The sequence below is a fragment of the Lepidochelys kempii genome, chromosome 19 (genome assembly GCF_965140285.1).
Source record: "Lepidochelys kempii isolate rLepKem1 chromosome 19, rLepKem1.hap1, whole genome shotgun sequence".
Classification (NCBI taxonomy): Eukaryota; Metazoa; Chordata; order Testudines; family Cheloniidae; genus Lepidochelys; species Lepidochelys kempii.
This window is the reverse complement of record NC_136398.1, coordinates 2,895,072-2,911,466: the sequence shown is the minus strand read 5'-3', so window position 1 is coordinate 2,911,466 and position 16,395 is coordinate 2,895,072. Positions and strand designations below refer to the sequence as shown.

The window sequence follows — 16,395 nt, the reverse complement described above, 5'->3', positions numbered from 1 at the left end:
TGGTTTGTTCATGACCCCCAGCCACGATCCATCCTCTCCAAAGCAGCTCTACAGTGGTGATGCCAGGAGACCACTTCCCCCACAGGCACACAAGAGGGAACCCCAGGCTGTGAAGGAGTCAGGGCTGCACTGCGGCCTGGGAGTGCTTTGGAAAGGCAAAGTTATGGTGCTGCTACCCCCTCCCTGGGTCTAAACCCCCCAAACGGCCAGCGCAGCCATGACCCCACCTTCCCAGGGAGGAGGAGCATGCTCAAGAGTTGGCGTGGGGCACCACTCTGGCTCACTGAAATGCTAACCCCAAAATTGTCATGTGCCAGCAGCCAACCCCTGCCTCCTGGCCCTTGCTCCCCCTCCCAATGAGCACTGTGTTCGTGAGCACTGGGCTGCGCACATGGGTTTGTTACTGTAGGGTTGCTCAGGAGCGCTGGGCTGCACACATGAGTATGTTACTGTAGAGTTGCATATGAGAATCTGAGTGTAGATGCAAATGTGAATTTCCACGCATGCAAAGGTTGTGTGGGAAGATTTTGTGGGTGCATTTCAAAGGCCTCTTATCCACTCCAGGGGGTTAGTTTCCCTGCCTTGGCAGCTGCTGTCAGGCCAGCTTTTTAATTATCCATGTGGCTGGTGCTGGCTTCTTCAAGGGCACCTCTGAGCCTCCAGGGCCCTTGTCATACTCAGCAGGGAGAGGTGAGAGCTGAGCTAGGGCAGGCGCTGATGGCCAATCTGGGCTATAGCGAGGCCTCTCGGCTCAGTGCCTGGGGAAGGAGCCAGGCCATGTGCACAGGGCAGTTGCTGGCCTGTGGGAAAAGCAGCCCCTTTACTGTCCCAGGTAAAAGCTGATCCGAAAAGAACCTAGCATTAAAATTAGCCTGCTAACGCTCTCTGGACTCAGCAAAAGAGATTCTCCTATTTAAATTCCATTGCAACATTAGCCAATTTGAAAAATGTTGTAGCCAATCTAGTTTGTTAGATTTCAGCTTTAAAATCTAATTGGCCCACTGGCAAATTCATAAAAGAGCCCCACATTGACATTTATAGCTGTGGCTTATGTTGGGCATTTCTGACCTCATAGTGTGCCACGTTAGGACAGCGGCCTTTGCCTAGAATCCCACCATGTGCAGCAATTTCATCGCTACTATTATTAATTAAAGTGTAACGGGCTTCTTCCCCCCTGGTGGCTGGGCTGCAAGGGGTTGTGGTGCGCGAGAGAGGCTGAGGGAATGGGAAACTGAAACAAAGGGTTCTTATGGCTGGTGGTGCTGTCCAACACCAGCTCCAGGGGATTCACGGCACAGCCTGAGCCAGAGAGGATGCTGCTACCCTCCTGTCTACACATTAGACAGTTCCCCGCCTCCCCAACCCAGCTCCCCAGCAGCTGTGAGCACTGCCCTAGTAGTAACATCTGGCCACCAATCAGTGCCCCGCAATCAGCTGATGTTGGATAGGAGAAGAGGGCAAATCGTTGGATATGGGCTGTAGGGTGCTGTGGAGTTCACTGGACGCACCTCAGCTTCCATAAGCTCTGATACAAACAGCCCCCAAGCTCGGCACAGGGGGACGTGATAGGCTAAGGGGGCTAGTGAGCAAGGGAACCCCACTCCCCATGGTGCCACCTGGAGGCTAAGTACCCAGGCATGCTCCCCCCTCCACCCGTCACACCAACTGTGCCCAACCCAGCTGCTGCCAGGGGCTGCTGGAGCCGATATGTAAGTGAGCCCTGCCCTCTGCTGGCCTCGCGTTGCAGGGAAGCCATGCCAATCCGGCCGGATACATGCTATCGAGATGCCCAAGGCACGATGCCTGGTGCTCATCTCCCCCGGCGCCAGGCAGGATGACCCGGCTGGACTCCGTGCGCTCACTCCAGCGTCAAACGGGCGTGAGACCAGAACCAGGCCAGGGGTCCCCCGTCCAGCTGGGTTTTCCAATCCAAGTGAGAAGTGCTGCCAGGATTCCTTACAACTCGTCCCTCCAGCCCCCGATCTCAGCCTCCCCCCGGCTGCTGGCGCATGTCCTGCTCTCGTCTGCCTGTCCCTGGAGAGCAGGATCCGGCGTAGCAGGGACCCAAGGGAAGCAGCGGGCCTGGGCTCCTGGCGCTCAGCAGCGTAGGCCCCTCCGGCAGCACAGATTGCGGGGGCACTGTGCCCAGCCCAGCCTGCTTGTGAAGGGCGCCAGGGCTCAGTAAGCGCTGACGCAGGCCCGCTCAGCAAGGTCTGTGCCACAGGGTGCCTATGGCAGCAGCTGGACCCAGCCTGGCTCAGCTCTGAATCCAAAGCAGGGGGTCAGGCCCAAGGTTCCCTCTGATTTTTGACAGGCCGTGTGCCCAAAAAGATTCTTCTGTGCAAATTTTTGTGCTTCTGTGCACACGCTTGTGTGCGCGGGGTTTAGGATCTGTGTGCGTGCTCAGAGGGAACAGCGGCCAGGCCCCGGGGCTGCTCACCCAGGGCACAGCCCTGGGGCCTGATCCCGAAGAGCTGGGGACAGGGCTGGGCTCTGCCAGGGGGTCACAGAAGCCCCTTCCTGGCTCCCGAGCCAGCCCGAGTCCTGGCCTGGCTGAAAGGCGCTGGGGGCCCAGCCTGGCGCAGGGAAGGCACCAGCATCGCGGGGCCGCCGCCGGGCTCGTCCCCCCGGTGCGGGGCCGCCCCGGCTCTCCCCTCCGCGTCACGCTCCTCCCCGGCACCGCCTCCCTCCTCCGGGCTTCCGGGCACGCTGGGGATCCTCGCTCCGCAGCCGCCATCGCCGCCCGCAGCGAGCCCCGCGCGGCCGGTGACTGACCCCGCGGGGCGGCGAGAGCCGGGCGCACGCGGGGGCCGCTGGCGGGGCCCGGAGCGCGGAGCGCCCGGCTCTGGCCCCATGCGCCCGGGGCGAGGGGCGGTTCGCCGGCCCCCCGTGCAGGGACGGGCTGCTGCGGGGGGCCAGACGCGCACGGGGGGGCAGGATCGGGGCTGCCGGGCCTTCCCCAGTCGCCCCCTTTCCAGGTCCCAGGGGCTGCTCCTAGCAGGGGTCCCCCGGTCCCTGGCTGGGGGGGGGTCCCCCGTTCCTGCCAAGTGTGGTTAATTGCCGGGGCCGGGGGGCTCCGGTTGCGGCATGGCCGGCAGCTGATGCACCTCTGGTGCCATGGATCTGGGGTTGTTCTCGCAGCACCGACCTGGGGCGCTCCCCAGGCGGGCACATGCCGCGCGGATCGTGACCAGTAATTCTCTGCCTGCGGGGCTGGTAAACGACATGGAGAGCGCAGCCTGTCGGAAGCCCCCGACCGTGGCCTGTGGCTGCAGGATTTATGGGGATCTCTCCGAGTGGGGAACTTGGTCCGGAGGCGCTCAGCCTCGCCGGGACCAGCTGCGAGTCCAGCCCTCGCCCCGGCTCTGCCAGGGCCCCTGGGCTGGTGCTGTCCGGTGCTATCGATGGGTGTGTTCTCTCCTCAGCCGGTGCCCTGTGCTGGATGCTGAGCGCCATGTGCTGGCCCGGTGCTGCGGCCCTGCTGCTCTGGGCAGGGCTGGGCCTGGCCCAGGACTACCCATTCCGGGACCCCACCCTGCCCTGGGAGCAGCGGCTGGACGACCTCATCGGGCGGCTCACCCTGCGGGAGCTGGTGCTGCAGGTATGGAGAGGGTCTCTGCAGCCAGCACAGCAACCCCACTGACAGCTGCATCCCCTCTGCGGGGCAGTGACAGCCTCTGTCCTCCCCATGGGGGGAGGGGGGAGTGAGGCGGGGGCAGCATCCTTGGGGCCTTGGCATCTCACTGTGGGAGTCTGGGTCTGGCATGGCACCCTATAAAGACCCTCCATCCGAGGGGAGGAAGCTGGGAGTGAGACCAGTGGGGTGGGGTTTCTGAATCGGAGGGAGGGGCGGTCAAGCTGGGTGCCCCTGGAATCTCCCATCCCACAGATCCCTCCAGATGGGGCCTCCCCAGCCCTGTCCAGGTCTCCTGCTGGGACGGAGAGTGAGATCTGGCATGGAAGAGCCGCATGCGCCAGCTGCCCCACCTCTCTGCAGGGCCAGGCCGGGCGAATGAGGGCAGCCCCTTGGCAGAGTGCCCGGCCTCATATGTCCCTCAGTGCCCCCCTTCACCTCTGGTGTCTGCCCCACAGATGGCGAGAGGTGGCGCTAAGTACAACGGGCCAGCACCCCCCATTGAGCGGCTGGGGATCAAGCCCTACAACTGGAACACCGAGTGCCTGAGGGGGGATGGGGAAGCCCCTGGCTGGGCCACGGCCTTCCCCCAAGCGCTGGGCTTGGCGGCCTCCTTCAGGTACAGTCTGGAGCCGGGGGGGCCTGAACCGGGGGCCTTCATGCTGTCATGTCCGGGTGTCCCCCCGGGCCGTGCTGGGGCCTAGTGCAGGGGCAGCTGCTGTGGCACTGTGGGGACCTGTGCCATCTCTGGGCACAGCCCTGGCTCATCCCGCGATGCTTCAGCTGCTCCCCGCTCCCCCACAGCCCCGAGCTCGTCCACCGCGTGGCCAACGCCACTGCCACGGAAGTGAGAGCCAAGCACAACTTCTTCATGTCCACGGGCAGCTACGGCGACCACACGGGCCTCAGCTGCTTCAGCCCGGTGCTGAACATCATGAGACATCCGCTATGGGGCAGGAACCAGGTAACAGCCAGACCGGGAGTGGGGTGGGGCAGGGGGAGCCCAGGGCTGGGCTAGTGGGGGGCTGTGGGTGGGACTGAGGGGCACCGGCAGAGCTGTCGGGACAGGGAGCCCAGGGGTGGCTGGTGGGACTGAGGGGCACCAGCAGAGCCCTAGGGAGGGGGAGCCAAGGGCTGGGCTAGCGGGGGGCGGCTGGTGGGACTGAGGGGCACCAGCAGAGCCATAGGGAGGGGGAGCCCAGGGCTGGGCTAGCTGGGGGCTGCAGGTGGGACTGAAGGGCACTGACAAAGCGGTGTGTGCCCTGGAATCCCCTCCCAACACACCTTGCACTTTCTCCCTGCCTGAATCCGGATGTGCTGGGGCCCCTCTGGCAGACCCTGCACGCTCCCTTTCTCCCCCTGTGGCTTAGGGCCCCTTGGCCTCTGTTTTGAGGCTGCCCTTAGCTCCCCTTGCACTAATGTGTCCGAGATGTGGGCCCACGAGGGACTGGACTGAGCCCTGCTCCTCCCCCCCCGGTCTCATTTCCCAAAGTCCCCAGGCTGCGGCAGCTCCAGGACTCTTTGGAAGGGCAGGTGGGGAATTGGCAGCTGTCGCAGAGCAATGAGTGATGGGGCCCGGGAGAGCAGGGGTCCTATCCCCACAGCCAGCGCCCCGACAGCGGCGGGAGCAGCAGCAACCCGTGTGTCTGTCTGTCCTCAGGAGACGTACGGCGAAGACCCGTTCCTGAGCGCAGAGCTGGCTGTGGCATTCGTGCAGGGGCTGCAGGGCGACCACCCCCGTTACGTCAAGGCCAGCGCCGGCTGCAAGCACTTCAGCGTGCACGGGGGGCCTGAGAACGTGCCCGTCTCCAGACTCAGCTTTGATGCCAAGGTGGGTGTGACGCTCCCTGGCGATACTCGGAGCCGTGAGGGACTTCGCTCCCACCTGCCCTTTGCACGAGAGTCTGGTCCGTGTCTGCTGGGGGGTCAGCTCCACCGCCCACAAACGCTGCCCCACAGGCCCCGCTGTCTCATTACAGGCCAGCAATAGGCCCACTCCAGCCCCTGGACACGCACAATATTCACAGGTTTGCAGCCCCCAAAGGAGCAGGCCAGTTCCACCTCTGCTCACCGCCCCCCTTAACACCCAGCGCTGAGAGCTCTTGGCAGTGAAAACAAGAGAACGTTTATTTAACAAAGCCCAGAGATTGGAGTGAGCAAGTTGAGTGATGGAAACAAGTGGTCCCATGTCAAATAAACTCGTCACACACACGCTAGAGCACGCCTGGGGTGTGGGGCAGTCTCCGTCCCTCGTCAGTTTCACATCCACATGGGAGGTTTGTCTGAAGATCTGCTCCGGGAACTATTGTGTGGCAGGTCTCTGTCGTGCAGTACAGGGGCCAGACTCGATTGCAGTGCTCCCTTCTGGCCCGGGAAGCTCTGAAGGCGTGAAGAACCCAGGCTTGTTGAACCAGCTACCTTTCTGCCTGATAGAGCAGTGCTCACTCACTGTCCTTCCAGGCTTGGCTCTGATCTTCATTCAGGAGACCAGTCAGGCTGTCAGCTTGCCTGCTCGGTGAAAGTTACTGTGTGTTTCCTTGCAGTACCTGATATACCAGATTAATCCTTTGACCTTAGTCATAAGCAGCTCCCACGCCTGGCTGGTTGTTTTTCCTCATGGAGATTTCACAATCTTACGCCTGGTGCCTGGCTTGGTGGGCACATAGGCATCCATTGTAAGACCTATGATGCATATCTGACCAGTCTGATAGATGAGCCTCTGTCACCCCCTGTCTGCAAGGAACCTGGTTGAGGAGTGTCACCTCCCAGTTGTCTGCCTTATCTTCAGAACATACCTTTCAGTGTAGATACGGGACGCCTGAAATATGACCCATACGCACATTTATGACCAGTGGGAGAGACCTCACGTGCCACCCTTGGGTGCATATAACTGGCCTAGGGCATCCCTGTACAATTCTGTGGTCTCTCTGTGCTCTCTGCCAGAGAATCCTGGGTCCCGGTGAGCTCCGCCAGGGCTGATGGTGGGGGCCACGGGGTGGGGGTGGGGTCTGCGCCAGGCTCACGGCACTGACCCGAGCGCTCTGCGTCCCGCAGGTGCAAGAGCGGGACTGGAGAATGACCTTCCTGCCCCAGTTCCAGGCCTGTGTGCGCGCTGGCTCCTACAGCATCATGTGTAGCTACAACAGGTACCGGGCGAGGCGGGCCCGCGGCCGAACAGGCACTGAGATGGGGCACGGGGCAGGGGTCTCTGTGCTGCAGGCCGCTCCTTGCCTGTGCTCATCATCAGCTTATCCCGGGGCAGACGAGGGCTCTTCTCACACACACCCCGCTCTGCCCTGGGGGTGCAGGTCAGCAGGCCCAACCCCACAGCAGCTGTACAGTTTTCCAGCTGAACGGGGTTGGCTCTGTTTGGGACTTGGGTGGAGTCCCCAGGTGGCTCAGGAAGGGGCGCTATTCCACCCACATCTCTGTTGAGCCAATGCCCCTGCACGCTGCTCAGAGGCGCTGTCCTCTAGAAGAGAAGTCAAACCTCGGTCCTCTCCATCAGTCATTGCTAGTGATCTCATGGCACTTCCGGCAGGAGCCCTGTGGCCTGGGGTTCCCAGGTGGGCAGTTACATTCTGCTGAAGTAAATCCCCCTATAATTCCAACCGAGTGCAGTGTTCTCCTTCACTTCCTGTCCCAAACTGCCAGGCACTGTTAAACAGCTGCCATGCCCCGCCCCAGAGGTGGCTGCATTCGGCATTGCAATAACCGCCAGACCCAACCCGGCAGGATCAACGGCGTGCCCGCCTGCGCCAACAAGAAGCTTCTGACAGACATCCTGCGGGCAGAGTGGGGCTTCCAAGGCTACGTGGTGAGCGACGAAGGGGCTGTGGAGTTGATCATGCTGGCCCATCGCTACACACACAGCTTCCTGGAGACGGCCATCGGTGAGCGTGGGCGCACGGAGCCCATGGCCCAGGAGCCTGGCCCCACTTGGCCGAGAGCCGCCTGGGCTGGGAGCAGGGCAGGGCCCAGCTCCTGCTGATACTACTAGAGCAGAGCTGGCATCGGAGGGCAGGGGCACTGTCAGTGATGGGGTGTCGGGGGGGTGTGGGGAGAAGGTTGGGCACTGCTTTGATGGTCAGGACTCCTGGGTTCTATTCCCAGCTCTGCCACTGACCTGCTATGAGACCCTGGGCAAGTCACACACACGCACGTGCCTCAGTTTCCCCTCTGTATAAACCCTGCTGCTCCTCTTCCGTGAGGCCTAGTTAACAAGGATGCTGGTGCCGCAGTTCAAGAGCTGAGCTCATTGCCCCCAGACTGGCAGGTGCAGAGGCTACTCGGTTGGGTTGGGGGTCCTCGGGGGGAGGGGGCAGAGGCTGAGCCCAGCAGTAATGCGCTGTTTCCCATCTCTCCGCCGTGCTGCAGCCTCGGTGAACGCTGGCTGCAACCTGGAGCTGTCCTTCAGCCTGACGGAGAATGTCTTCATGAGCGTCAGCGAGGCTGTGGCCAAGGGCAACATCACGCTGGAGGTGAGAACTTCTGGGGGCAGCGCGGATGGGTGGATGGGAATGGCCTTGTGGGGTGGCAATACCAGAGCAGGGCATGGGGCAGGCAAGCTCAGCACTAGGGGCCCCGGGCCTGGGCTTACTTGGGCTGGCTCATCCTGCTTGGGGCTGGGAGGGCGCCAGGTGTGCCTGGCACTGGTGGGAGAGTGGATGTGGGGTGAGAGCCTGTCTCCCCCAAATCTGAGCTTGAGCCACCCCCTGAGCGGATGGGACTGGGATGTGGGGCTGCAGTGGCCCCCCCCCCCCCCCCCCAGATCTGAGCTCTGGCTGCCCCCTAGCTGGTGTAATGGGCTCTCGCTGCCCTTTGCAGACGGTGAGGGCCCGGGTCCGGCCACTCTTCCACACACGGCTGCGGCTGGGGGAGTTCGACCCCCCTGCCATGAACCCCTACAGCACCCTCGACCTGAGCGCCGTGCAGAGCCCCGCCCACAGGACCCTCGCCGTGGAGGCTGCCATCAAGAGCTTTGTGCTGCTGAAGAACAAGAGGGGGACGCTGCCCCTCAGCGCCCAGGCCCTGGCCGGCCAGCGCATCGCGGTGAGTGTCCCGCTCGGGGCGGGGGAATCTACTGGGGCCGCCGCGCCTGGGACTTCCTGGCTCGCGTGCCCCGGAGGTGGTGACCGCCCAGCAGAGCACGCAGCCCCTGGCATCCTCAGTCACTGCGTGCCCTGCCCCAGACCTGCCCCAGAGAACCGTGGCCGCGCTGGGGCTCCCTGCCCCACACCGGACACCTCAGCTGGGGACTGCGTGACACCAGGGGCACCCTGCCATGTTGACAGCCTGCCAGGGGCCCCACAGCCAACCCCCCCCGGAGCAAGCTGCATCTCCCCACCCTCCAGTACCAAAGGGTGGTCTGTGCAAACGGCAGGTCCCGGTGGGCACTGGGGCCTGGCTGATGAGAGCAAGAGGGAGCGAGGCATGGGGGGGCCCGGGTGGACACTGCACGGTGGGGGGTGGGGCACTGCACAGGGGGGCCTGGGGTGGGCGCTGCTCGATGGGGGACGGTGGGCGCTGCATGAGGGGACGGGGCGGCAGGTGTTGCTCAGTGGGGCCTGGACGGATGCTGCACAGTGAGGGGGGGCACTGCCCAGGTGAGCTTGGGGGGGGTGCTGTTGGATGGGGCCCAGGGACGGCAGGCGCTGCACGGGAGGGGGTGGCCGGGGTGGGGGGGGCAGCACAGCAGGCCTTCCCCCATAGTGAGGCTCAAAGCTGCCAGGGGCTGCATTAGGCCAGCGCTTGACCCACCCGGCTCATTCCATTGCTTCCGAATGCCTCCTCCCGTGGCCCCCCCGGCTTCTGTGCAGTGCCTGGGCCCTGGGGCTGGCAGGGTGGAGCGGGCGGCTCCTGTCCCACCCTCGGCTGTTTCCCCTCCACTGCAGGTGGTTGGTCCCTTTGCCGACAACCCCAGGGTGCTGTTTGGGGACTACGCGCCCATCCCGGACCCCCGGTACATCTACACCCCCAGGTAGGGCAAGAGCAGCCCCCCCCTCCTTGCTCCAGCCGTCAGCTGGGTGGGGAGGGTGTTGTGGCATTTCTCTGCTCCGCGGGCTGGGCTCATGGCACCACTCAGTTCCTGGTCCGAGCCGGGCAGCTCCCAGGGCAAAGGGGCATCAGTGGTACTCCCCCAACCCTGCCCGACACCTGGTGCAGAATTGCCCATTGGTTCCACTCGGCCCTGCCGGGGAGGCGGGTTCTCCGTCTGGAGGGGGTGCCCGAGTGCCACGGCCCCTGTATCCGTGACTTAGCTGATGGCAGGCTGGTCCCATCCCGGTGCAGGAGGGGCCTGGAGACCCTGCCAGCCAACATCACCTTCGCCGCAGGCTGCAGCGAGCCCAAATGCCAGCGGTACTCGCCGGGCGAGGTGGAGGGAGCGGTCCGGGCAGCCGACGTCGTTGTGGTGTGCTTGGGCACAGGTACGGGGGGCAAGAGGGCAGGTGGGGGGCAGCAGGGTCCCCAGGCGGTGGGTGGTGGCCCCAGTCCGGGCGTGAGGGGGTGGGCTCAGACCCCCTCTAGTCTCAGCTGCGCTGGCATTTGCCTTCCTGCCCCCCCACCCCTCCCCAGAGCCAGGCGCGGGGGCAGTGCTGGGCCTGTGGACTCGGGGCTCAGGCCTGCCGGTTGTGTGACGGGCCTCCCACCAAGGCAGCCCGCGAGTGCCCAGAGCCCGTAGGACCCAGGCCCCCCGGCGGGCTGCCGAAGGGCTTCTCCTCAGCATGGCAACTCCCACAATTCCTCGCTCCGCCGGGAGCCCTGCCGGCCTCCTGGCGCCCTCGGCTCCCCCCACGTCATGTCCCCGCTGGGTGGTGGGGTGGAGATGCGGCACATGGTCTGCACGGAGGGCGCGACCCAGCCGCTGGCAGCCCAGGGCAGGGGCGTCACAACTGACTGACACTGGGCTCCCCCTGCTCAGGGACTGACCTGGAGACAGAGGCGAACGACCGACGGGACCTGTCCCTGCCCGGGCACCAGCGGGAGCTGCTGCAGGACGCCGTGGCCTGGGGTGAGGTGGTTTAGGGCGCACTCGCACCCTGGGGCCTGCCGGGGAGGGGAATCTGGGCACCCGTGAGGAGCTGACGGGGGCAGGCTGTGTGTGAGCCCACCCTCGGGGGGAGCCCATCTTCCCATTGCCCTGCACGTGGGTCACCCTGGCGGGACTGAGCTCAGTGCCCCGCGTGCCCAACCCAGAGACCACAGTGATGGGCTCCCATGGAAGAGCCCAGCGGGACAGACAGTTGGGGTATTCGGAGCATTGCAGACCTCAGTCGGCCTGGTCTAGGGATGAGACCCCAGCATGCGCTGCCCCACGGGCCCGCCTCTGCCCCACGGGCCTCCCTGACCTAGTGTTGGGCCCCGGTGTGTTGCAGTCCCCCAAGCTGCCATGCCAAGGGGCGGGTCTCTGGACTGACCTGGCCTGTCCCTTCCAGCTGCCGGGCGCCCCGTCATCCTGCTGCTGTTCAACGCGGGGCCGCTGGACGTGGGCTGGGCCCAGGCCCACCACGGAGTGGGCGCCATCCTGGCCTGCTTCTTCCCAGCACAGGCCGCTGGCATCGCCATCCGCAAGGTGCTGCTGGGGGAGGAGGGGGCCAGCCCGGCGGGCAGGCTCCCAGCCACCTGGCCAGCTGGCATGGACCAGGTAAGGACCAAGGGCACCCGGTGCTGGGGGGCTCGGAAATCTGCTGGGTGCCCAGTGGGGGATGCCAGCTGACCTGGTGTGGTGACGCTCAATCCAGGAAACACATGACCTTTCTCCCAGCCCCACGGCACCTCCCTTGGGACCGGCTGCTCTGGGCCCAGCCCCACAGGACAGGGCTGTGAGCCCTGCCTCCCCCTCCCAGGGCTGGCATGGCCCTGCAGCCTGTGCCCATCCCTCCATGTGCCCATAGCCGGTGGGGCCCTGGACCCCCACCTATTCCCAGGGCCAGCATGGCACCGTGGCCCCATCCTGCCCCCTCCCAGGCCTTCATGGCACCGTGGTCTGTGGCTGCTGTCTTCCATCCCTTGTAATTCTCTGCAGGTGCCAGCCATGGAGAATTACACCATGGAGGGGCGCACATACCGGTACTATGGGCCAGAGGCCCCGCTCTACCCCTTCGGCTATGGACTGTCCTACACCACTTTCCTCTACCGGGACCTGGTCTTGAGCCCCACGGCGCTGCCCCTCTGCGCCAACCTCAGTGTCTCTGTGGTGGTGGAGAACACTGGGCAGAGGGATGGCGAAGAGGTGAGAGCTCTCCCTGCCCCGGATCAGTGGGGGGTGGGCAAAGGGGGTGTAGAGGGAGGGGCCTGTGAGGCAGGGCATGGCTTGGGGGATGCTGGTGGCTCCTCCCCTGTGGGGCCGGGGGCATCAGGGGGTGGCATCCTGCTGACTCCTGTGGCTTTGGGGTGAGGCAGAGCCGTGGTTCTGCCTCAGCCAGTGTCTCAGGTTGTCTCTGAGCGGGGACGCTGCCCGTGGAAAAGCAGCACCTGGCAGGACTCGTGTCCCTGCTGGCCTTGCCCTGGGTGCTTGGCTCCCCGTTGCTGTTCCCAGCCCGCCTCTCCCCTCCCTTCAGGTGGTGCAGCTGTACCTGCGTTGGGCGCAGCCCTCCGTGCCGGTGCCCCGCTGGCAGCTGGTCGGATTCCGCCGGGTGCCCGTTGCCGCAGGGCGGGCGGCGAAGCTGCTGTTCCTGGTGACCTACGTGCAGCGCGCCGTCTGGGCCGAGCAGTGGCTGCTGGAGCCGGGCGCCTTCACGCTCTTTGTGGGCGGACAGCAGCCGGGCCAGGAGACATGTGCCAGCTCTGAGGTCCTGCGGGCGGAGTTCGCTGTGACTGGCACCTCCCGACCCCTGAGCCGCTGCTAGGGACAGGGACTGGAATGGCAACTGCTGCACCAGGGCTCCGGCTGCTCCATGTACTGGGATCTGCAGGGGGCTAGCATGTGGCCGTATGCATTGGGATTGGGATCTGGCCTAGCACCCGGCTGGCTGTACCAGGAAGTAGGGGCACATGGCTGTCTGTATCAGGGTTGGGAGGGCCGGCTTGGCACCTGGCTGGCTGTACTAGGGGGGCTGCACCGGCAGCTGGCTGGCCATACTGGGGGGGCTGGGCCAGCACTTGGCTGGCTGTACTGGGGACAATGGGAGCTCATTCACTTGATGCACAATAAACTTTGCCCAGCGTTGACCCCTATGGAAGCTGCAGCTGGAAATGGGGGTGCTGAGGGACTGGGCTCCCCCATCTTTCTCCGCCTGCCCGTGCCAGGGCCTGGCAGCGCTGTTCCCCACCCGCAGCCATGCACTGCAGGCCAGCAGGGGGCGCTGGAGCCGGGGCAAGGGTTGGAGGGGGTCGTGGCAGGATTGCATGGGCCATGTGGCCAAATTGCGGCGAGAACTGAGCACAAGGAGGGGGGCACCTGGGTGCTGGTCGAACCCCTGCTTTGTGGGAGCCTCCCCCCAGACCAGAGGGGTGCCCAGGAGCAGCCCTCCTTGCTTTTCAGACAGGAACCCTCCCCCAGACAGCACCCCCAAGGGGGCCGCGTCTTCCCCACTGTGCCCAGGCCATGGGAGCAGCACAAAGCTCCTGGCACTGGGGTGGGGCACGCCGAACCGCCCTGCCACCAGGCACCCTCCTCCCAGCTGTCGTGCAGCCCTGTCTCCACTAGGTGGCGCCCCCCTTCCTTACAGCCCAGCCAGGCTCTGGCCAAGTGCAGGGAGGGGCTTTGAACTCGGGGCTGAGCAGGGCGAGAAGCCAGCCCTGGGCTGGCACCTGCCAGAGGCATTGCTCCGTCTGGGCCGGTCTGTCTCCAGCACCCATCCCCGTGGGCTCTGCCCGGATCGCCGAGCTCTGTTGCAGCACCAGTGACCCCCAGACTCCCCCACGGACAGGGCAGCCCGGGCACAGAGAGTGACTCACCGATGTGCCCAGCGAGTGACCCTGCGGTGGGCACTGCCCTGGGGCAGGAGCTTGGCCGAGCGCGCAGCCCTGCCACCTCCTGGCCCAACGGCTATGGGTCAGCCAGGGCCCTGCTGCCGCAGTGCCACTTGTCAGGAGGGACCTGGAGCCCAGCTCCCTCCTGCCCAGCCTGGCACAGGAGGGGATGATCCCAGCCCACATCCCCTCCCCTCCAGCAGGCTGCAGGGGCCAAGCCGGCTCCTGCTGCCTCCCCCGGGCCCCTCCCAGCAGCCAGGGCTTTTTCTGCTGAGCCCCATCCCGCTCTGGGACCCGTACGTCTGCCAGGGGCAGCTTGGTTTCCAGATGGCAATTGCCCCTGGTCCAACAGGGTTAAACAGGGCCATCTGCGCCGTTGTGCCCGTGCCATGCTGTGCTAGGGGTGGGTGGGGCAGGAGTAGTTCCCCTGGGCAGCCTCCGCCTGTCTGGCTGCATAGAGGGGCGCTGGCAGGCTACTGGGTCCCACCAGCGCAGGGGCTGGCTGGCTCAGGGACCGGGCAAGGAGCTGTTCCTGCCTGGGTGAGCCCTGCAGGCCAGCCCAGGGCAGGGGAACCAAGAGCTGGCCTCAGCGCCCTGTGTGAAATGAGTTACCAGGCTCAGTCCGGCGGTAGGGGACATGTGGGAGAGGGATGGACACGGGGACTGTGCTGGGGGGAGGTGGACAGTGCAGGGGGAGGATGGAGGATGTGGGGGCAGAGGGCAGGGGGGGTGGATGTGTGGGGGGAGGGGGATGACAAACCCCGCTGGCTCCCCCCCTTCCACCTGGCAGCTTGCCCCCCCCCCCCACACTCACACACAATGGGCAGGAAGGGATGGGGAGTCCCGCAGCTGCCTGAGGTCAGCAAGCCCCAGCAGGAAGGGGAAAGGGGCCAGGCCGGAACTCAGTCACGGGCCACGTGCACCTCCCCAGAGCCAGGGGGCATGGGGGCTGGGAGTGCCACACCAGGGTAGGGCTGCCCCCAGGGGCTCAGGGCCCGGCAGGGATGGATGGGGCTGGCTATGTGGTCACCAAGAGTGGCACGCCCATTCCTGCGATACACACGTGCACCCAGGCACACGCCGTGCACACACGGCCCTCCCTAGCCCCGCCCTCCTTTGATTTCTCTGTGATAGCGGGGGGGGGGGCCATGCTGGGCGTAGGCAGTTCTGAAGCTGGGCACTGGGTCAGGGGAGACCATTTGGGGCATGCCATGGGGCAGCAGTTTGGCCCCTGGCATGGGGGGGACAATTCATAGCTCTGGCACCCGGTGTGGGCATTCCCCAGCCCCGCTGCCTCCGCGGCTGCTCCCTCTGCAGCTCTGCACCTTACTGAGGCAGCGTCTGAGCGGCAGCAGCTGTGAGCAGGGTCTGGGCTGAGCCACAGGGAGTCAGAACCTGGCTCGCACCAGCCTCAGTCCTGTCTGCAGGGGAAGGATGGAGCAGGGCCCTCCCTATCTCTGCTTGCGGGGCTCAAGCGAGCATGGACCCAGCTCTGCCTTCCACGCAGCAGGGCAATGAAGGGGACCCGGCGCAGCCCTTGCCAAAGGGTTGGGCCTGCCCGGGGTGGGCTCTGTGCCCAGAGCCAATGCTGCTGGCAGGGCTGGCGGGACAATGCCAGGGTGGCACCAAGAGGGTCGCAGCTCTGTGCTCTGCATCCCAGGCGGTGCAGCGCCCTTCCTGGCAGGAGCAGCTGGGACCAGGCAGTGGCCAGCTCCATGGATGCCCCCATCCCCTCTGTTGGAGGCTGCATGTGGGGACAGGTCAGGCCTGCCCCATCTCACACAACACTGGCCTCTGCCCCCTGCCACAGGGACATTCCCAAGGGTGAGGGCTACAGACCCCAGTGCGTGCAGGCATGTGGCTGATCTCTTAGCCCCTGTGACTTTTCTTACGGCTCAGGGCTGGGGTGAGGACGGGGCTCCTTGCCCAGCTGTCCCCAGACTCCTGGGGCCGGGTCTCCACAGGGCTGTACAGTGCCACGCAGGGATCAGCGGCACTGGGGGCCACATGGTGGAGGTAGATGCTGCTCCTGGGATGGAGCCGGCCCTTCTATGGCACTTTCCATCTGAGCAGCCCAGGGTGCTGCCCAGCTCTCTCTGGGCGCTGTCGAAGGCTGCCGAGGGATCCTTCATCTCCCCCACAGAAGTGCAGCTGCCTCTGGGGTGTGCCATGGAAGTTGCTTAATGGCACACGGCAAATGCTGCCCAGCTGGTTGGGGCAGGGAGTGACGCTTGGACAGAGGGCTCAGGGGTGTTGCAGGAGGGGCATGGGGGAGTGTGGGTTGAGGACTGGGTCAGTCTGGCCCTGCAGCCCAAACCTGCTCTCGCCCCAGAGAAACCAGTCAGCCAACCGTGCTGCCAGGGCATCTGAGTGCAGCCGGCCACAGAGCTGCCCCTCCTCCAGAGCGACAGGAAATGGGGTGTGTGTGCGGCTGTGACCAGCTGTTTGTGTGACTAGCACTGGGTGTGTGGATGCACCCACAAATGTGGGTGCATGAACGTGTATGCACGTGGGTGCACAAGTGTTTGGGAGGGTCTGTCTCTGGGTGAATTTGTGTGTCTGTGTGTCACTCCCGCCAGCATCTGTTCCGCCAGCAAACTGAAAATAAACCCTGGCATTTCCAGCTGCTGCCTTTGGCTCTGGGGAGTCGCACAAGCTGCCTACCTGCTGGGGCCCTTTCCCAGCCTTCCAGGGACAAGGGGGCCCTGGGAGCTTGACGGGCACCGTGGGCCCGAGAAGCAGGCAGAGCCACAGGGCGAAGCAGAGTTCTGAGCCAGGCTCCTGCCATGCCAGCTGCAGGGCAATACTCGGATATCACCAAACCCCCCTCCCCCCGCACTGGGCCA

General features: G+C 64.9%; 1 protein-coding gene across 3 annotated transcripts; it reads left to right on the top strand.

Moving 5' to 3' along the window:
* Positions 1-2,388: 2,388 nt before the first annotated feature.
* On the top strand, positions 2,389-12,811 carry LOC140900428 (uncharacterized). Of its 3 annotated transcripts, none has more exons than XM_073317707.2 (15): positions 2,389-2,766; positions 3,426-3,601; positions 4,093-4,253; positions 4,439-4,598; positions 5,295-5,465; positions 6,689-6,780; positions 7,370-7,527; positions 8,012-8,115; positions 8,462-8,686; positions 9,529-9,614; positions 9,926-10,062; positions 10,557-10,646; positions 11,071-11,279; positions 11,661-11,867; positions 12,196-12,811. In XM_073317707.2, exons 2-15 carry the CDS (start codon positions 3,443-3,445, stop codon positions 12,481-12,483), a joined length of 2,247 nt encoding a protein of 748 aa, XP_073173808.2. In that variant the 5' UTR covers positions 2,389-2,766; positions 3,426-3,442; the 3' UTR covers positions 12,484-12,811. The 3 variants fall into 3 exon arrangements, with proteins under 3 accessions (XP_073173808.2, XP_073173809.2, XP_073173807.2); XM_073317708.2 differs by lacking the exon at positions 2,389-2,766 and adding an exon at positions 2,789-2,978; XM_073317706.2 differs by lacking the exon at positions 2,389-2,766 and having other exon boundaries at positions 2,813-3,601.
* Positions 12,812-16,395: the final 3,584 nt, after the last annotated feature.

Excerpts from the sequence above, each read along its gene's own strand:
- LOC140900428 (XM_073317706.2), top strand. The coding sequence starts at position 3,281 with ATGGGGATCTCTCCGAGTGGGGAACTTGGTCCGGAGGCGCTCAGCCTC. Across the intron at positions 8,116-8,461 it reads AGGGCAACATCACGCTGGAG|ACGGTGAGGGCCCGGGTCCG; the intron begins GTGAGAACTTCT and ends TGCCCTTTGCAG. Across the intron at positions 9,615-9,925 it reads CGGTACATCTACACCCCCAG|GAGGGGCCTGGAGACCCTGC; the intron begins GTAGGGCAAGAG and ends ATCCCGGTGCAG.